Here is a 15,204-nt window from a genome sequence, read left to right as displayed (position 1 = left end):
CCGCGTGAAACCGAGCCCGCTGTGCAAGGAGCCCGTGCTCGGCGTGCTGGGTGCCCGTGGGCTCAGGGGCGGGGCTCCCCATCAACCGAACGTGAAGCATTGTCTCGGCCCAGAAAAGGGGGGCACGTGTATCAGGAGTGAGCCACTCACTCCGGAAAGAGCCTTGAAGAGTTTCCAGTGACTTCTCTCCCTGCTGTGCCCCCAGCATCACCGTGTTCGGCACGAGTGCCAAGTGGCTGTCTGTGATCGAGGAGAGGAACATGAGGCCCAGTGAGTGCGCCCGCCACAGCGCCCCAGTGCCTGGTCCCAGGCCACCTGCCCTGCCCGCAGCCTCCCGAAGGCGCCAGGCGGGGTTTAACCCTTCTGATCCTTGGCCGCAGGGGAAACCCACAGCCTGCAGACGCTGCACACACTGCTGTCCACCGGCTCCCCACTGAAGACCCAGAGCTACGACTACGTGTACCGGTGTGTCAAGAGCAGCGTCCTCCTGGGCTCCATCTCAGGTACGGCCAGCGCGTGCGGGCGCCGGCCAGCGTCCTGCGGGCTCCGCGGAGGTGGGGACGCAACCGGGCTGCCCCACGCACGTGCGCACGCTCTGACCCCGCAGTGCCCGTGCGTGGGGCAAGTGGGCGAAGCGTCCATTTCCGGGAACCTGAGTCTTGACCAACAGTGTGGCCGCCGGAGCCCGTTGCTTTAGTTTCCCCTCCAGCAGGGGCCTCGGGCAGAAAACGTCACTGGGACGTGGGAGGCGGGGCTCGCGCCCGCGTCTAAGCCGTGCCCCCCCTTCCTCCTGGAATCCGCTGGGTTTCCCTGAAAGTTCAGTGGCTGCCTGTCCTGTGGGGCCTTTCTCCCCCTCGCTCACTCATAAAACAGGAGCGGTCTGCCTCGCGTTCTGAGCTCTGCGTCTCCTCCTGCCATCGTCACAGGCGGCACCGACATCATCTCCTGCTTCGTGGGCCAGAACCCCACCCTCCCCGTGCACAAGGGCGAGATCCAGGCCCGGAACCTGGCCATGGCCGTGGAGGCCTGGGACGAGGGAGGTGCGCTGCCCCGGCCCGTCTCTGTGCGCGACTCGCTGTGAGCGGCCACCGGGAAGACGTGGGCGTGCGCCCTTGCTCGGTCGGTGTCTGCGCCCCTGCCGCTTGCAGACCCACGTCCCTCGGTGCTGGTTTAACAGCCCCGGGGCTCCCCAGCCCCGGCCCCTTTGGCCCGCCCACCCGAGAAGGAGGTGTCGGGCGGGGCACAGGTGGAGCTGGGAGCTCAGGAGAAGCGGGTGGGCAGCTGCTCTTCCCCCATCCCCCCGACCCCAGCACCCGAGCCTTTACATGCTGAGGAGGCGGCCCCGTGGCCTTGCTCGCCTGCCACCTGTCCCTGGCTGGGGACCCAGAGGGCAGCTGGTGGGCCCCTCTGCTGCCTCAGGACAGGCTTTGGCTTCCTAGTTGGTCGCGGCCATTGGCCATGAATCAGCAAAGCCTGTTTGGGTCTCCGGCGCCAACTGACCTGGTGCGCGGCATTTGGACAGGGCCCCTTCAGGGACTTGCCGTGTTGTCCTGCCGCTGCTGTGACCCTCGCCCAATGGGACGTGAAGGGGGCGGTGAGGCGCCCCGCTGACGGGAGGAAGAGGGAAAGACCGAAGCTGGGGGGGGGGGGCGCCGCGCCGGGAGGTGGCCGTGTGCTGCCCGCCCACCTCTGAATCCCCCCAAACCAGGGAAGGCCGTGTGGGGAGAGAGCGGCGAGCTGGTGTGCACCAGGCCCTTCCCCTCCCAGCCCACCCATTTCTGGAACGATGAGAATGGCAGCAAGTACAGGAAGGCCTACTTCTCCAAGTTCCCAGGTGTGTGGGGTGCAGACCGAGCCGCCCGAGCCCCCTGAGCCCCCCAGGCCGGGCCGGGCCAGGCCGGGCCGGGCCGGGCGGGCCTCCCGCGTCCGGTGCCGACCCCTGCCGAAGCCCGGAGCGGCCCGCACAGCTCCTTCCGCCCGTGGGGTGGCGTGACCTTCGGGTCGGCACCTCGCCACTTTGGCTGGAAGCCGCGATCTGGCTTTAGTTGCATCTTGCCCAGAGCGCCTTGGCCCCGTGGTGGAACCGAACCCCATTCCCCGTCTGCCTGGCAGAGCGAGGGGCCTGGCTGGGACCCTGCCTTTCTGCCCCACAGCCCTTCACTCAGTCTCCATGGAAGTCGCTCAGTTGGGGGAAGAACGCTTTTGCGGGGGACCGGCCCCCAGCCGGGTCCGTCCCTCCCCGGACAGACCCCCTGGGCACCTTGCTTTAAAGCTCTGACCCAGCCCCCGCCCTCTTCCTGGGAGCAAGTATGAGGCGTGGCCGCTACCCCGAGTCGGCGGCTCTGTGGGCTCTGCCCCAGGGGGCTCCTGCCAGGGCCTGTGCCCGCGCCCTCTGGAAGCTGCACGTGATTGTGCATGAGCCCCACGTGCAGAGCCAGGATATGGCCGGTGACCTGCGCGGTGGAACGTACCTCTTCCTGAGGCCCTGGGGCCTTTCCTTCCCCCGCCCCGGCCCCCCCCCCCCCGTCCGCCATCACTCAGAGGGCCCTCCCCCAAAGCTCCCACGGGCCCCCAGACCCCCACTTCCCCTCTGCCCCGCGGGAGTGGCCCCACCCTCTGTGTCCCCCTGGCCCAGTGGGGCCCGCAGGAGGCGCATTTCCAGAACGCGGGCGCTCGTGGAGCAGGCGTGCGGCGGCCGCGCAGGTGCCGGACCCTCGGGGTGGGACCGGCTGGCTCCGCTAGGCCCCGCCCAAACCGCGTGGTCGGCTGCCACGTTCGTGTCACCAAACTGCTGGGCGCCCTGCCGCTGTCGTGCCTGCCATGGGCCCCGCCAGGGCCCTGTCCCCCGGGTGACCACGCACTTCTGCCCCTGCAGGTGTCTGGGTGCAAGGCGACTACTGCAGGATCAACCCCAAGACCGGGGGCATCGTCTTGCTGGGCCGGAGGTGAGGCCCGTGGGGCTTCGCTGCCCTGGTCCCCTCCCGGAGGCACTTCCTGCATCAGTTTCCCGCGGCCTCTTTCACGTTTTTGTGCCCCAGACGGGGCTGGGGCATGAGGGGAGGTCCAGTTGAAAGGCACAGCCGGTGACCGTCGACAGGGGCAACAGCTCTTCCGGGATGGGGTCGGGGTTCGTGGGTCTCGGGGCCCACGGCACAGGGGGCAGGGAGGACCCGTGCGCGGGGGGAAGGTGCCGTGAGGTGGCGGGTGTGCCCATGTGGAGGGCGCCGCCCTGATCTCTGGCCTTGAGTTCAGAGAGAGAAAGAGGGGTGGCTGGCGGGGATCAGGCATGGGGATGCCAGCCTTCCTGGGCTGGTCCCGGTGTCGCCATGCGGAAAGGGGGCGAGCCGCCACGAGTTCATGGCCTGGTCTCTCTTTCCAGCGACGGCACGCTCAACCCCAATGGAGTGCGGTTCGGCAGCTCGGAAATCTATAACATCGGTACGCGGTTCCCCTTTCTCCCGGGTTATTGTCACGTCATCCGGGGAGGAAGGGGCGCCCTGGCGGGAGCCCAGGGACCTGCTTTCCAAACGTCTCACCTCTTGGCAGAAGCTGGCCCCTCTGCCTCCTGCCGTGAGGCGGACGTTTATGAGTGCGTCCTTTACCGGACACGCCTCGTCCGCATTGCTTACAGCTCATGAAACCCCAGGAGGGGACCTTAAGGCCACATGGCCAGTCCCCGTCCCTGTCCCGTCACCTGCTCACGGTGAGCTCTGCCAGGCTGGCGGTGCCACCTGGTGGGGGTGTCGGCTCCCTCCCAGCCTTTGCCCTTCCCACCGGCCCTGCCGCGGGCTCGTGCTTCCATTCGGATTTTTAGTCGATTGGCACAGGAAGGGCTGCATGTGGCCTCCTTGCAAAACATGCAGCTCAAGCGAAGCTCTCTGTCCCCGCACTGGGGGCCGCCCCCCCCCCCGCACGCGCTCGTCCCAGGAGGCGGGAGCAGTGACGGGTTCCCCCTCCGTCCCTCTGGGCCAGACGGCCGCGGCCAAACAGCTGGAGCACGTGTCCCCTGTTTCCACAGTGGAAGGCTTCGAGGAGGTGATGGACAGCCTCTGTGTCCCCCAGCACAACAAGGACAGAGAGGAGAGGGTAGTCCTCTTCCTGAAGATGGCCCCCGGGCACAGCTTCCAGCCGGACCTGGTGAGGCGCATCCAAGACGCCATCCGCGTCGGCCTCTCGGCCCGGCACGTGCCCAGCATCATCCTGGAGACCAAGGGCATCCCGGTATGGCCGCCCGTGGGCTCTCCCGCCCGCCCCCGGCAGCAGCATCTCCCCGCAGCCCTGCGCTCTAGCATGCACGCTGCAGGCGTGCTCAGGCTTCATACAGAGTGTGTCCCCGTTGCCTGGCAACAGGTCCTTTTTCTCTTTCCTGCCATCACTTTTGTAAAGACCCTTCCTACATCACAATTTGCAGCGCTTCCCGCTGCCGTTCAGAGGGTGAGCAGGCCCGGCCCTGCATGGCCCCCTGGCATCTCCCTGATGCCGCTGAGGTGTGTTCTCTAAATTGTTAATGAGGAAATTAATTCTAACTTTTTACAGAGCCGCTGGGGTGCAGTGGGCGGCTGCTTGCCTTTTCACTTTACGCTCCGCCTACAGAAAGGCCTGGGCCTGCGCAGAGGCCCTGAGAGCCAGGCCGCCTGCGTGCTTTGCTCAGGCCCGGGGTGGGGGAGGAGGGCCCAGGGGCATCGCAGCTGTTACCTGCGCTGTGCACAAGACAGCGACCTGTCCGCTGAGAGAAGAAAGTGTTGTGCGCGTGTGTGTGCGCAGGTGCGCTCAGCAGTCCTCCAAACGCACAGATGAGCCAGGCTGCCCCCCAGCCTGCAGAGTGGCTGCTCCCGGGCTGGCAGGCGGAAGGTGCCACTCGAGGCAGGCCTGACCCGAGACGTGGCTCTCGGGAGACACCGAGGGACGCGCTGCCCTTGACTCCTAGAGCCACTGAGGTGGTTGTCTCCGCCTTGAGGTCCTAGTGATGCCTTCAGAACCCATCCTGGGGGGCGGGGGTGCAGGGGCGGCTCCCCGCGGGCCCACGGTGCGCCGGTGCTCACGGGGGCCCTGCTCCCCGGCTGCATGCTCGCTGCTTTTGGACAGTGCCCACACGCTTCTTTCTCCCTTGGTTGACCCTTGGCGACTCTGTGGAGACGCGGGCTCTCGGGAGAGGAGCCGCTGGAGCCCGTGGCCCTTCCTGTCTTTCCCGACGGAGTCCCGGCGTCCTTGAGTGAGGCGGCCCTGCCTGCAGCCGGCGGGTGCAGCTGGGGGACTGGACTCTGGTTTTGCGCTCTGGGCTTCCCTGAGAGAGCCCGGCTCCCCTCCCGGCAGCGTGGCCGCGTCCAGAGTGCACCCGCATATGGGAACGCGGGACGGCTTCCGAGAGAGACGCGCCCCAGCCTCGGCCTCCGTCCTCTGCCTCGCCGTCCTCAGTTCACGGGGGCCCCGTCAGCTCTGAGCTGTCCTCTCTCCAGCTGGGGACAGAAGTCATGCTGAGGGTTACCGGGAATTTTTCAGGCGTTTTCAGACCGCCGTGGTCTGCGATGGGGGAGCATTTAGGAGGGGACTTGCTCTGTGTGTCACGGAGCTGGGGAGGGTCCGGCCCAGCCACAGGGACCTGGAGTGGGTCACAGAGGAGGGGGATGGGCTCCAGGCACCTGAGGCGTCGCCAGGCTCACACGATTGCCCTGACCCAGCGCGTCCTTGTCCTGGCTCCCAGTTTAGCTGCCCGGCCCCCCGACTCCCTCCCGGGAGCTCCTGCCTCTCCCCAGCCCCGCTCCCCGGAGGAGACAGTATCAGCGTTTCCTCTGAGACATCATGCGTTTGTTTTGTCCATTGACAGAAGATGCGAGTTATCGGCTCCCCTGGAGCCCCTGTGTGAAGCTTAGACACACTTAGAGCACCTGAGACGCTTGCTGTCCCGGCGACAGTCCCGGCGACAGGCTGAGGGCGCGGCAGTGACAGGCGGCCCCTCGGAAGCCAGCGTGCAGGTCCTTAACTAGCTCATGCTTTGACTGAATTTTTCAAACAAGTGAGCTTTCATCACCCTACAGGTTAAAAAATATATTTATGTTGCGGGTGAGAAGAGATCAGGGTTCCAGTGGCTTTTTTAAAGGGCTCTGTTTTTCTAGAAGCTTCCTGGTACCTAACCACACCAGTGCTTTTGGGATCCCAGATAAAGCCCACAGGTGACATGCCCACGGGTGACGAGGGAAAGTCACGCCCCCGCCGCTCAGATGCACGCCCCTGGGGAGAACACTTTGCAAGAGCTTGGTGGGGTTCTGGGTGAAGCTCAGTCTCTGGTTGCCATCGGTGACGAAGCCATAGCTAGTCCTTATAATACCATGGAGTGTAATCGGATAACCATAAACAGTGAGGTGAGAACAGAACACACCGCGAGGCCCTCCTGGGAGCTGTGCTCCCTCCCTCCCAGCCTCGGGGAGGCGCCCTCGCTCCCATTTTGCGTTTGAGGAAGAGGCTCAGGCCAGGAGCCGACCCCCAGGCCCCAGCCATGGTGGCGGAAGGCTCATCTGCTGGCCCTGGTGGCAGGCTGTCTGCGCCTCCGCGGCCGCAGGTGGGCGCGGGACTGGGGGCGGAGGCCGGCCGGTCCCTGTGCGCCTTCCCCGCCAGGTAAACTGTTTCTGTATCTTCTCCCCCCCGACAGTACACCCTCACCGGCAAGAAGGTGGAAGTGGCCGTGCAGCAGATGATCGCCGGGAAGGCCGTGGAGTACCGCGGGGCCTTCGCGAACCCCGAGACCCTGGATTTGTACTGGCGCATCCCCGAGCTGCAGGGCTTCTGACCCCGCGCCTCCCAGCCACGCGTGTCCGCGCCCTAGTGCTTGTGTCCAGGGAGTTGCCGAGACTCCGCAGCTCTCTTCAGGGGGGTTGCCCCGCGTCTGTGGGCTTGGGGAGAGTCTGTGGTCCGTGTGGGGGTGCCCGGGGTGCCGCACGCAGCACGCCATCCTCGCCTGGAGGCTGACAGGGCACGTGGGGGAGGGGTGGCAGTGCGTGCGAGCGCGTCCTTGCACGTGTGCCCTGGCGTGCGCGCCGGAGGGGCTGCCCGTTGCCTGTGTGCACAGTCCAGCCAGGCGCGCGGTCACGCGTGGGGCGCTGCCGGGCCTCTGCCGCCAGCGCACCCCTGCGGAGCTGCCTTGCCCTCGGCCTCCCTCTGGGTCCACTCCACACCGCTGGGGCGCAGGTTGGTTCCTCCCTGGGCTCTGGTCTCCGGCTCCGGCCGTTGTCCTTCCGGGTCCCTCCGTCTTCCCTTGCTCGGCACTTGTCACCGAGTGTGGCCCAGCATGACTTCCCCCGCCGCCGTGCATCCTGTGACGGCCGGGACATGTGCCGTTCCCGGGGGAACTGTGTGTCAGCCCAGACAGATGGCCAGCGCTGCCTGGAGAACGGCAGGGGCGCTTGCGGGGGTGCGTGGGTTCCCTGCTCCCACAGGGCCCTGCGCTTCGTGGACTTCGACTGGCTTAACAATCTACTGTGAGTTGTCTGGTGTGTGGGTGTGTGGAGAACTGAATGTCCAGCCTGTGGGCGGTGCTGCTCCCGGGGACGCGGGCCACCCCCCGCCCCCGGCAGCGGACCCTGACAGACAGAGCTTCTCCACACGAGGGCTCCGCGCCTGTGCAAGGTGTCATGGTGCCTGCCAATCACGTCCCGGGTGTGAGAGCCAGGTGGTTTGTATGTTCTCTTCAGGTCAGCGTATTCCTATAACCCTAATGGTCGTTTTTGTATTTTTTAAAATGGAGCACAATGAAATCCTATTTTGAATCTCTTCCGGATTATAAAAATACATGGGGGAAATTGCCATGAGGAAATTAATGTAATAAATAAATGTATATGTGTATGTGCACATACTCCATGTTCAGTGTGCTTGCATTTTTTCTCTGAAGGGGTGACCGGTACCACAGGCAGGAAGCTGGTTGTGCTGGTGGGACAGCTGGGAGCCATGCTCTGGGCCAGATGGTTGGTCCAAATGTTTGGGACATTTCCTGGGTCCCTCGTGACCTAGTGACCCAGAATGCTTCTCAGTGGGAAGCCACACCCCAGAAGGTGATAATGTCTTCACCTGGGCCCCCCTGCGGCTCTGGGCTGGCGTCTGGGCAACAACTCTTGTCATTGCAAGAGCCACGTGTCCCTTGGGTCATGTCCGGCTGCAAGTCCCAGTAGGGCTGGTTCTTCTCCCATCCCAGGACGCTGGAGGCTGGCTGCTGTCCCAGGGCTGGTGCCACGGTGTCCAGCCTTCTCTGCCTTCTGGCTGTCGGTGTGTTCCTGGCAGAAGAGCTGGATGGGAGGACAGAAGCCCCCTACCTTTTTTGTCAGCAGAACAATGGCTTTCCAGGAAACCCCACTCAGTGCCCGTGTGCTTCTGCATCATGGCCAGAGCGGGCCACATGGCACCCCTCGCTGCAAAGGGGTCTGGCAGTACTTAAAACAGCACTTACTCCCTTTTTATATTAGTCTCTTGCTGCTGCTGGAACAAAACACCACAAACGTAGCGGCCTGAAACGACACACATTGTCAACAGTTCTGGAAGTCGGAAGCTGCTGGGCTTGGTCTCACTGGGCTACGACCCAGGCGTCGCCAGGGCTGCGTGCCTCCTGGAGGTCCTTGCGGAGAAACGGCTCCCTGCCTTTTCCAGCCGCCTGCGTCCCGGCTGCTGGCTCCTTACCCCACCCTGCGGTGTCTGGCCCTCCCGCCCTGTCCGCGTACTAGGACCCCATGATGACACAGGCCCACATGAAGAATCCGGGTTAATCGCCCTTGTTTTACCATCTACAGGCCAGTAAGTTTAGTCTCATCTGCCGCTGTAAATTTCCCAGCTAACATTTTCACAGGTTCTGGGTGTTGGGACGTGGACACCCTCAGGGGGCCAGCGTGGTTGTCAGGGACGTATGAGCCTTGAGCAGGAAGAGCCCTGGAAGCTGACCGTGCCCCAGCCTGGGCTCACCCCGCCACGTGGCTGGCCGACTGGCCTGCCGGCCCTCTCGCCGGGGCTCGGGTCAGGCCTGGGACCTGCCCACGGTGACCGAGGAGCTGTTAAGGCTCACTCGCCGTGCCCTTTAGTTCGGCAAGTTGTCTACGCCGGCTGAGCCCGCACGTCCTTATTAATAAGGCACGTGGGACAGCTTCATTAATGGGAAGCAGATGGTGGGGAGCCAGAGCCACCCGCACGCCCCGGCCTCAGCATCACGCTTAGAGAGCGCCCCCCGCGCCCCCGCGGCCAGCTGCCTCTCCCTCTCTGCGGTGCCTGCCGTGCACGACCCCAGCCGCTTCAGGCTGCTGTGGGTCTGCGGTTCAGCCGGACAGGCCACTGTGATTCCGTGGTCCCGCTCCTCCCCACTGCCCTGCAGGCCCCGCGAGCCGTTCCTCCTCAGCGCCTGCCTTCCTCCCTCCAGGAACCTCCATGAGGCTGGAGGGCTCCTTCCCCCCTGCATGGCCCGTCCCCCACTTCTGGCCTGGCAGCCCCCCCTAAGGAAGCACCGGATGGAGTCGGGTGGCTGAGCCTGGCCTCGCCGCCTTCCGTTCGCGCAGCTGCTCGGGCCGGCTTTCAGTTCCTCCTGCAGCCCTGTCAGCTGGCCCGCCCCCTGCCCTCTGAACCCTGGAAGCCCCCGGGTTTGCTCGTTCATCTGGACACTGAGCCCTTGGCAGAGGCCCCAAACCTGCCACGTCTTGGGAGAAGTATCTCCTCAACCTCCTAGCCCCCCTGGGGCCCCACGGGATGAAGGGGACCCTTCCCTCGGGTCTTCAGGTGCCCCAGGCGAGCGCCTCACGGGACGACGCTCCCGGCCCCCGGGCCCAGCCTGCAGAGGGGCCGTGGCTCACAGGAGTGTGGGTGCAGTCCCTGGGGCGCAGGCTGGGCCGCCGTCACGAACACCCCCAGATCCGGCTCAGCTGGGAAAGAGTTTTCTCTTGTAACAGCCCTGGGGACAGTGGGCTGGCCGGGGGGCTGGGTGGCTTTGCCTCACAAGGTCGCCAGAGAGCCCAGGCTCCTTCCACCCGCTCGTGGTGCCGTCGGGGCGGTCTCGCCCGCGCGGCCGAGCTGGCCCGGGACGTGCGCCTGGCCGGCACGGACCCTCTTCCCGGGAAGAGCTCCCAAAAGAATGGAAGGAATCCTTTTTTGAATAAATCTCATTTTGTGGTCTTTTTTTTCCCGGGGGGGGGGGGGGGGAGGCGGTCATTCTTGAGTGTCTAGATTGATTTTTTTAAAAAATCGTATCTCTGTGGAAAGCGTCAGCGGCCACGTGCGGTCTCCGAGTCCTTCTGGCAGTGCCACCAACCCTGTCACGTGCTTCGGCTCTAATTAGATTTGGAGGGGCATCAATTCTTGTGTCATGAAACTTTAAAAGACAATGTTCCGGGAACGGCGCGCCCCATTGTTCCCGCATGATTGAAACTGGGGGTTTTGGAAAGGGTGATATTTCTACTCTTAAGACAGGGTGCTTTCCAGAGGGTTCTGCAGCTCGGTCTTCCTCAGGGACGTCTTGAGGAGCGGAGGTTTTCCAGCCTCTCAGAATGGATGTGTCCTTGTGGCTTTCTGTCTTTTCTTTCTTTCCAAAACAATGTGCCTCGGTAGCGCGCTCTCCGCCGGTGGGACCGTCGGGTTCTTGCCAAAGTCCACGTCACGTAATTGCTCCCGTGTTCAGACCCAGCACGCTCGTGTTGATGGCTGCGACGCAGATGTGACAATTCTATTAGGCCTGGGTTCTTGCATGGTTGACCCTGCAAATTGGATTCGGGGAGGTCAGCCCTTCTGCCTGGCTGCTGGGTTTCGTGCTCGCTGTGCGGGGGGCGGGGGGGCCGGAGGCGGAGACCAGGGTGTCGGGGGCCTGGGCACGGCAGTGGCGGCCACTCTGCCCCACCCCATTCTGCATCCTGGACTCTCCCTCCGCTCCCCAGGCCCCAGTCGGAAGGCGCAGCCCTTGATGGATGGGCCTCTGCCCGAGCGGCGTCATTAGCCACTCTGTCAAGGTGACAAGGTCATTTTTAACATTCGCTCTTTGGAGCCGAGGTTTATTTTTAGGTTGGGAGTCAGCCAGCCTTCCCAGAGAGAGAGCCTCGAGGGGCGGAGGGGCACGGCTCTTGGCCCCGGGGGCCCGGGGAGCTTGTCAACAACTCCCAGGCCCGCGAGGGTGCCGTCCGCGGCACAGGGCACGTCCTCTGTCTTGACCCACGCGCTGGCGACGGGAGCTTTTGTACACGTGCCAAAGATTGAGTTTGGCGCGGGCATGCACGTATCAGGGCCCTTTTGTGTTGCTGGGGGTGGAGCGCGTGAAATGGGGCCACCCCTGCAGAAAGATTTTCATGGTTCCCCAGAAAGGGAAACAGTCACCACGAGACCCAGCCGTTCCGCTCCCAGGCGAGGCCCCAGAGGATCGAAGGCAAGGACTCAGGCCGGCGTTTGGATGCCCACGTCCACGGCAGCACTACTCACCACGGCCAGAAGGTGCCGGCTGGGCACGGGATGATCGGGTCGGTCACTTGGTAAGCAATATAATGCCTAGTCATTGGGCTGTACGCCTCAGATGGATGTAGTGTTGTCGCACGTCAGCTGTAACTGAAGATAAAAAAATGACTTTAAAAAGAAGCACCTGAAATATTTTCCCTATCAAGTGTTTCAAGAACCTAATTATGAACTTCATTATAATTGTTCATTAGTTATATTTTGTTCAATTGCTTTAACAAGTTGCCAAATGGAACACAAAGCCGGCAATTAGCATTATGTAATTGTAACGAGACGCTCAAATCAGGCTGCGTATTTTCCCGCAGAGGAAGCGGCTGGCTCTCCGTCTGCTCGCTGGCCCTCCTGGTCAGAAGCGCGGAAACGTGTGAGGACGGCGCTAGCAACGTCCAGATGATGCCGACTGTATGCCACGTTGTGTGTGGCAGCCTCCGCTCTTGGCTGGTTTTCATGCCATAACCGACCTGACCTTCCTGGCAGGTCCCTGACGGGACGGCTGGCACCTCCCCCGTTTCACAGATGAAGAAACCGAGGCACTGAGTCCGGGCGACGTGCCCAAGGTCGCGCAGCCCGGAGGCGCTGGAGCTGGGCCCAGACCCAGGCGGGCTGGGCCCTGGTCCATGCCCTTGACCACTGCTTTCTATTGAGTATTGATTACTGAGTCTCAGGGAAATGTGCGCTTTGAAACACGCAGTGACCCACTTTATCCAACAGGAGACAATCAACGAGGAAAAAGATAACATTGCATTTTGGCCATGTCATTGTTCCTATCAGAATGTATTTTAGAGGTAGGAGTGTGAGTGAACTTTCTAAGATCTGTCACAGAGCTGAGTCACAACGCTGTCTCACTGGCTATTCTTGCCCCGCTCCCTCGCCTACCTCCCCGCTGTGGCTGCGGGGACAGACAGGCGTGGACTCTCAGGCAGCGGCCCCTGCTCAGACACTTTGTTCTGTGAACATGTTTCAACAGGACCCCGTTACCTAAAACCCGCTGAAGCTAAGGGAGCCGGCTGGACTCTGGGGCAGGAACCTAATGCATGTGGCTGGGGAACAAGGAGAGCCTTTATGAATGCGGCTGGGAAGCCCGAGGGTGGGTTTCAGGCACGGCTGGATCCAGGACTCACTCAAGGTCCCCAGGCCTCGTTCTCAGTTGTGGTCCCCAGAGGAAAAGCCGGGTCCCCTGCACAGAAGGGGAGGGACATGGCCGCGCTCGGGCGCCCCGGCCCGAGCCTTTGGGGCACGAGGTCAGCAGGCCGGGCCCCCAGCCAGCTGTCATGTCTCCTGTTTTGGGACTCGGTGTCCACATCCGTGCAGCAGGCATATGGCAGGTGGTCCCACTCTTTCTCTTTCTCTCTGTCTGCCCGTCTTTGTCTCTCTCTCTGTGTTCCTCTTCTCTCTGTCTCTGTCTTTCTGTCTCCACCTCTCTCTGCCGCCTCCCCCTCTCCACTGCTCTGTGCGCCCAGCTCTCCCCACGGCACCCGCCTGGGCTCCGTGCCCTTACCAGGGGCTCCTCCAGGTGGGCGGACGGATCTGAGTTGACCGCCTGGTGGGCGTCAGATACGGAGCTGATTCTTAATAACGATGAAAGGCAATAGGAACCCCCTCTGGATCAGACCAAGAGACCTGGTCCTCTGCGGTCCCGGCCGCTGCCACCAAGACAGGGATCACTAAGGAGCCAGGGCTCCCCGGCCCCCTCAGTCGCCTCCTGGTCCGGCCTCGGAGTTTGGAAAGCAGGGTCGCCGGCATCGGGGACGGGTGCGTGGCAAGGACCTGAGTCCCCCACAGAGAGGCCTGAGTCATCGTAGGTGCAGCGGCCCCAGAGCGCAGCTCACACGGGCGGCAAGCGCCAGACCGGGTCGGCCAGGTTACCTGGATGGCAGCGAAGCCGAGTCTGGCTGCTCCGAGCTGCAGGGGCTCTGCCTGAGACGATGCCAGGGGAGCGCAGAGTTGTGGGAAGCCGCAAATGGGCGGCGTGAGCGCGTCCGCGCAGAGAGCACAAGCCGCCGCATTAGCCTGTGAGGCCTTCGCCGCCACTGCGGCTCCCTGATGCCCCGGAGCCCTGGACGCCGAGCTCAAAGTCTGGGCGGCCACGCTCCCGTGGGAAGGGAGGTGAGTCCTTAGTGATGCACGTGGACGCTGGGGCTGGAGGGGGTGGGTTTGAATCCAGGCTCCACCCCTCACCGCACGCATGTCCGTGGGCGACGTGTGCGCCTCAGTTTGTTCCTCTGCAAAGTGAGGATAATCATTGTGCAAACCCCAAGAGGGTCGCGTGAGCTAAATGAAAAGACATCCCTGAAGTGTGTCTAAGAAGTAACCGGGCAGCATGCTAAGTGTCAGCTGTCACTCTGGGCCTTTTAAAGGGATCGCTTGGCATTTACGGGGTGGCGTTTGCTGTGTGAGGTGCCTTGTGAAGACTCAGCACAGGTAGCGAGCGGGCTCCCAGGGCAGGGTCTCCAAGGGGATCGCTTCCTTCTCCTCTACTGCTCAGCTGGGTTTCTGTTTTGAGCTCTGCTTCCCTATGGTTTCCTGACATCTCGTCCCTCTGGGGGCACGTCTGCCCATGTCCGCCCCGCCACCCCCCCCCGGCCCGGTTCGCTCAGTTCTCTTCGCAGCTGGGTTCCGTGCGCCTGTGAGTTTAGGGCCCCAGAACCAGAGAGTGGGGGCCGGGGGGTTTGGAAGGCACAACGATGAAGCCTGAAAAGCTTCCTCGTGGAGGTCACACCCCACCCGAGGTAATGAGGCGACAGGATCTGTCCTCTGCTGGGGGGCGGGGGATAAAACAAGGGCAAAGTGCTACCCGGGTACTTATGGACGGATGGAGGGCCTCTCACGGGGCCCAAACGCAGGACCCAGAGCTGGTCTCGTGGGGCCGGGACACCCTCTCTGGGTTTGTCCCCATTGTTGACATCAGTAGAGGTACCGCTGGCGGGAATGTTCCTTGACACCCAAGCAACGAAGCGTCTCCTGGGTTCTCTTGGGGGGCAGAGTAGTGGGTGTGGAGTCACCATGGTAACCCTTCTGGATGCAGCGACGCCCTGCGCTTCCGGTCCCCTCCTCCACCTCGTACCCGGCGACTCTGCTACCTCATCTCATTAGACAGAGGCAAGCACCCAGTCCTCATTGCCGTCACCCACTAAATAAGCTTTAGAGCCCCCTCTGGAGACAGCAGCTAACACGTTACATCCAAAATCCCTCATGAGGGCCCCCAGATCAATGACTCCCACCTGATCGAGAGTCGAGCTCTGCCTTGGCCTAACGCCTTCACGCGCCCCTGCGGTTCCTGTCACTACATATCGGCAAAACCTCGCAGTTCTTTGGTGCCTGGGCCCTGCCAGCCGGGGCCACCATGTGTACCGGCCCGAGGAGCAGTCCTAGACTCTAGCGGTGGCGGAGTCTCCCTGCCAGGCACCTGCCCCCCGTGAGTTCACCTCCCGGTGTTGGGGACAGGCAGCTCGTCCCCTTAGAAGAGAGCGGTGACTGCCTTTGGCCAGGGAGGTTCTGAGGGGCTGGGAGATCTGGGGTTCTCTGTTTCAGGGGGGCCCCACCTGATGTCCCCGTTCCGCTCTTTCCCAAAACTTGGCGAGGTGGTGAATTTGGCCAGTGTTGCGATCCCAGAGCCGCACGGTCCAATTGCAGTTCTGGTCGCAGTACCTTCGCCCTTGGCCACAGTCAGCGGAGACCTCGCCTCAGGCAACAGGAAAGTGAGCAGGGGCCGCTCGACATGGAGTGTCCCTGGCGCGGGAGAGCCGGCCG

At 63.2% G+C, this 15,204-nt stretch overlaps 1 protein-coding gene across 2 annotated transcripts in view; it reads left to right on the top strand.

Moving 5' to 3' along the window:
• AACS (acetoacetyl-CoA synthetase) overlaps positions 1 to 7,799 on the top strand; it is a 33,837-nt gene extending 26,038 nt beyond the window's left edge. The window contains exons 11-18 of one of the 2 annotated variants that reach the window (XM_054594308.1): positions 206 to 270; positions 381 to 503; positions 927 to 1,040; positions 1,709 to 1,834; positions 2,876 to 2,945; positions 3,380 to 3,438; positions 4,019 to 4,221; positions 6,647 to 7,799. In XM_054594308.1, coding sequence (XP_054450283.1) covers positions 206 to 270; positions 381 to 503; positions 927 to 1,040; positions 1,709 to 1,834; positions 2,876 to 2,945; positions 3,380 to 3,438; positions 4,019 to 4,221; positions 6,647 to 6,784 — 898 coding nt within the window. In that variant the 3' untranslated portion in view covers positions 6,785 to 7,799. The remainder of the gene's footprint in view (positions 1 to 205; positions 271 to 380; positions 504 to 926; positions 1,041 to 1,708; positions 1,835 to 2,875; positions 2,946 to 3,379; positions 3,439 to 4,018; positions 4,222 to 6,646) is intronic. The other variant, XM_054594309.1, reaches the window with a different exon arrangement.
• The last annotated feature ends 7,405 nt before the right edge of the window (positions 7,800 to 15,204 follow it).

The sequence above is a fragment of the Pteronotus mesoamericanus genome, unplaced genomic scaffold (genome assembly GCF_021234165.1).
Source record: "Pteronotus mesoamericanus isolate MK-2021 breed Mesoamerican mustached bat unplaced genomic scaffold, CSHL_Meso_final scaffold_507, whole genome shotgun sequence".
Classification (NCBI taxonomy): Eukaryota; Metazoa; Chordata; class Mammalia; order Chiroptera; family Mormoopidae; genus Pteronotus; species Pteronotus mesoamericanus.
Note: the sequence above shows the minus strand (reverse complement) of the source record. Positions and strands in the feature narration are given on the sequence as shown.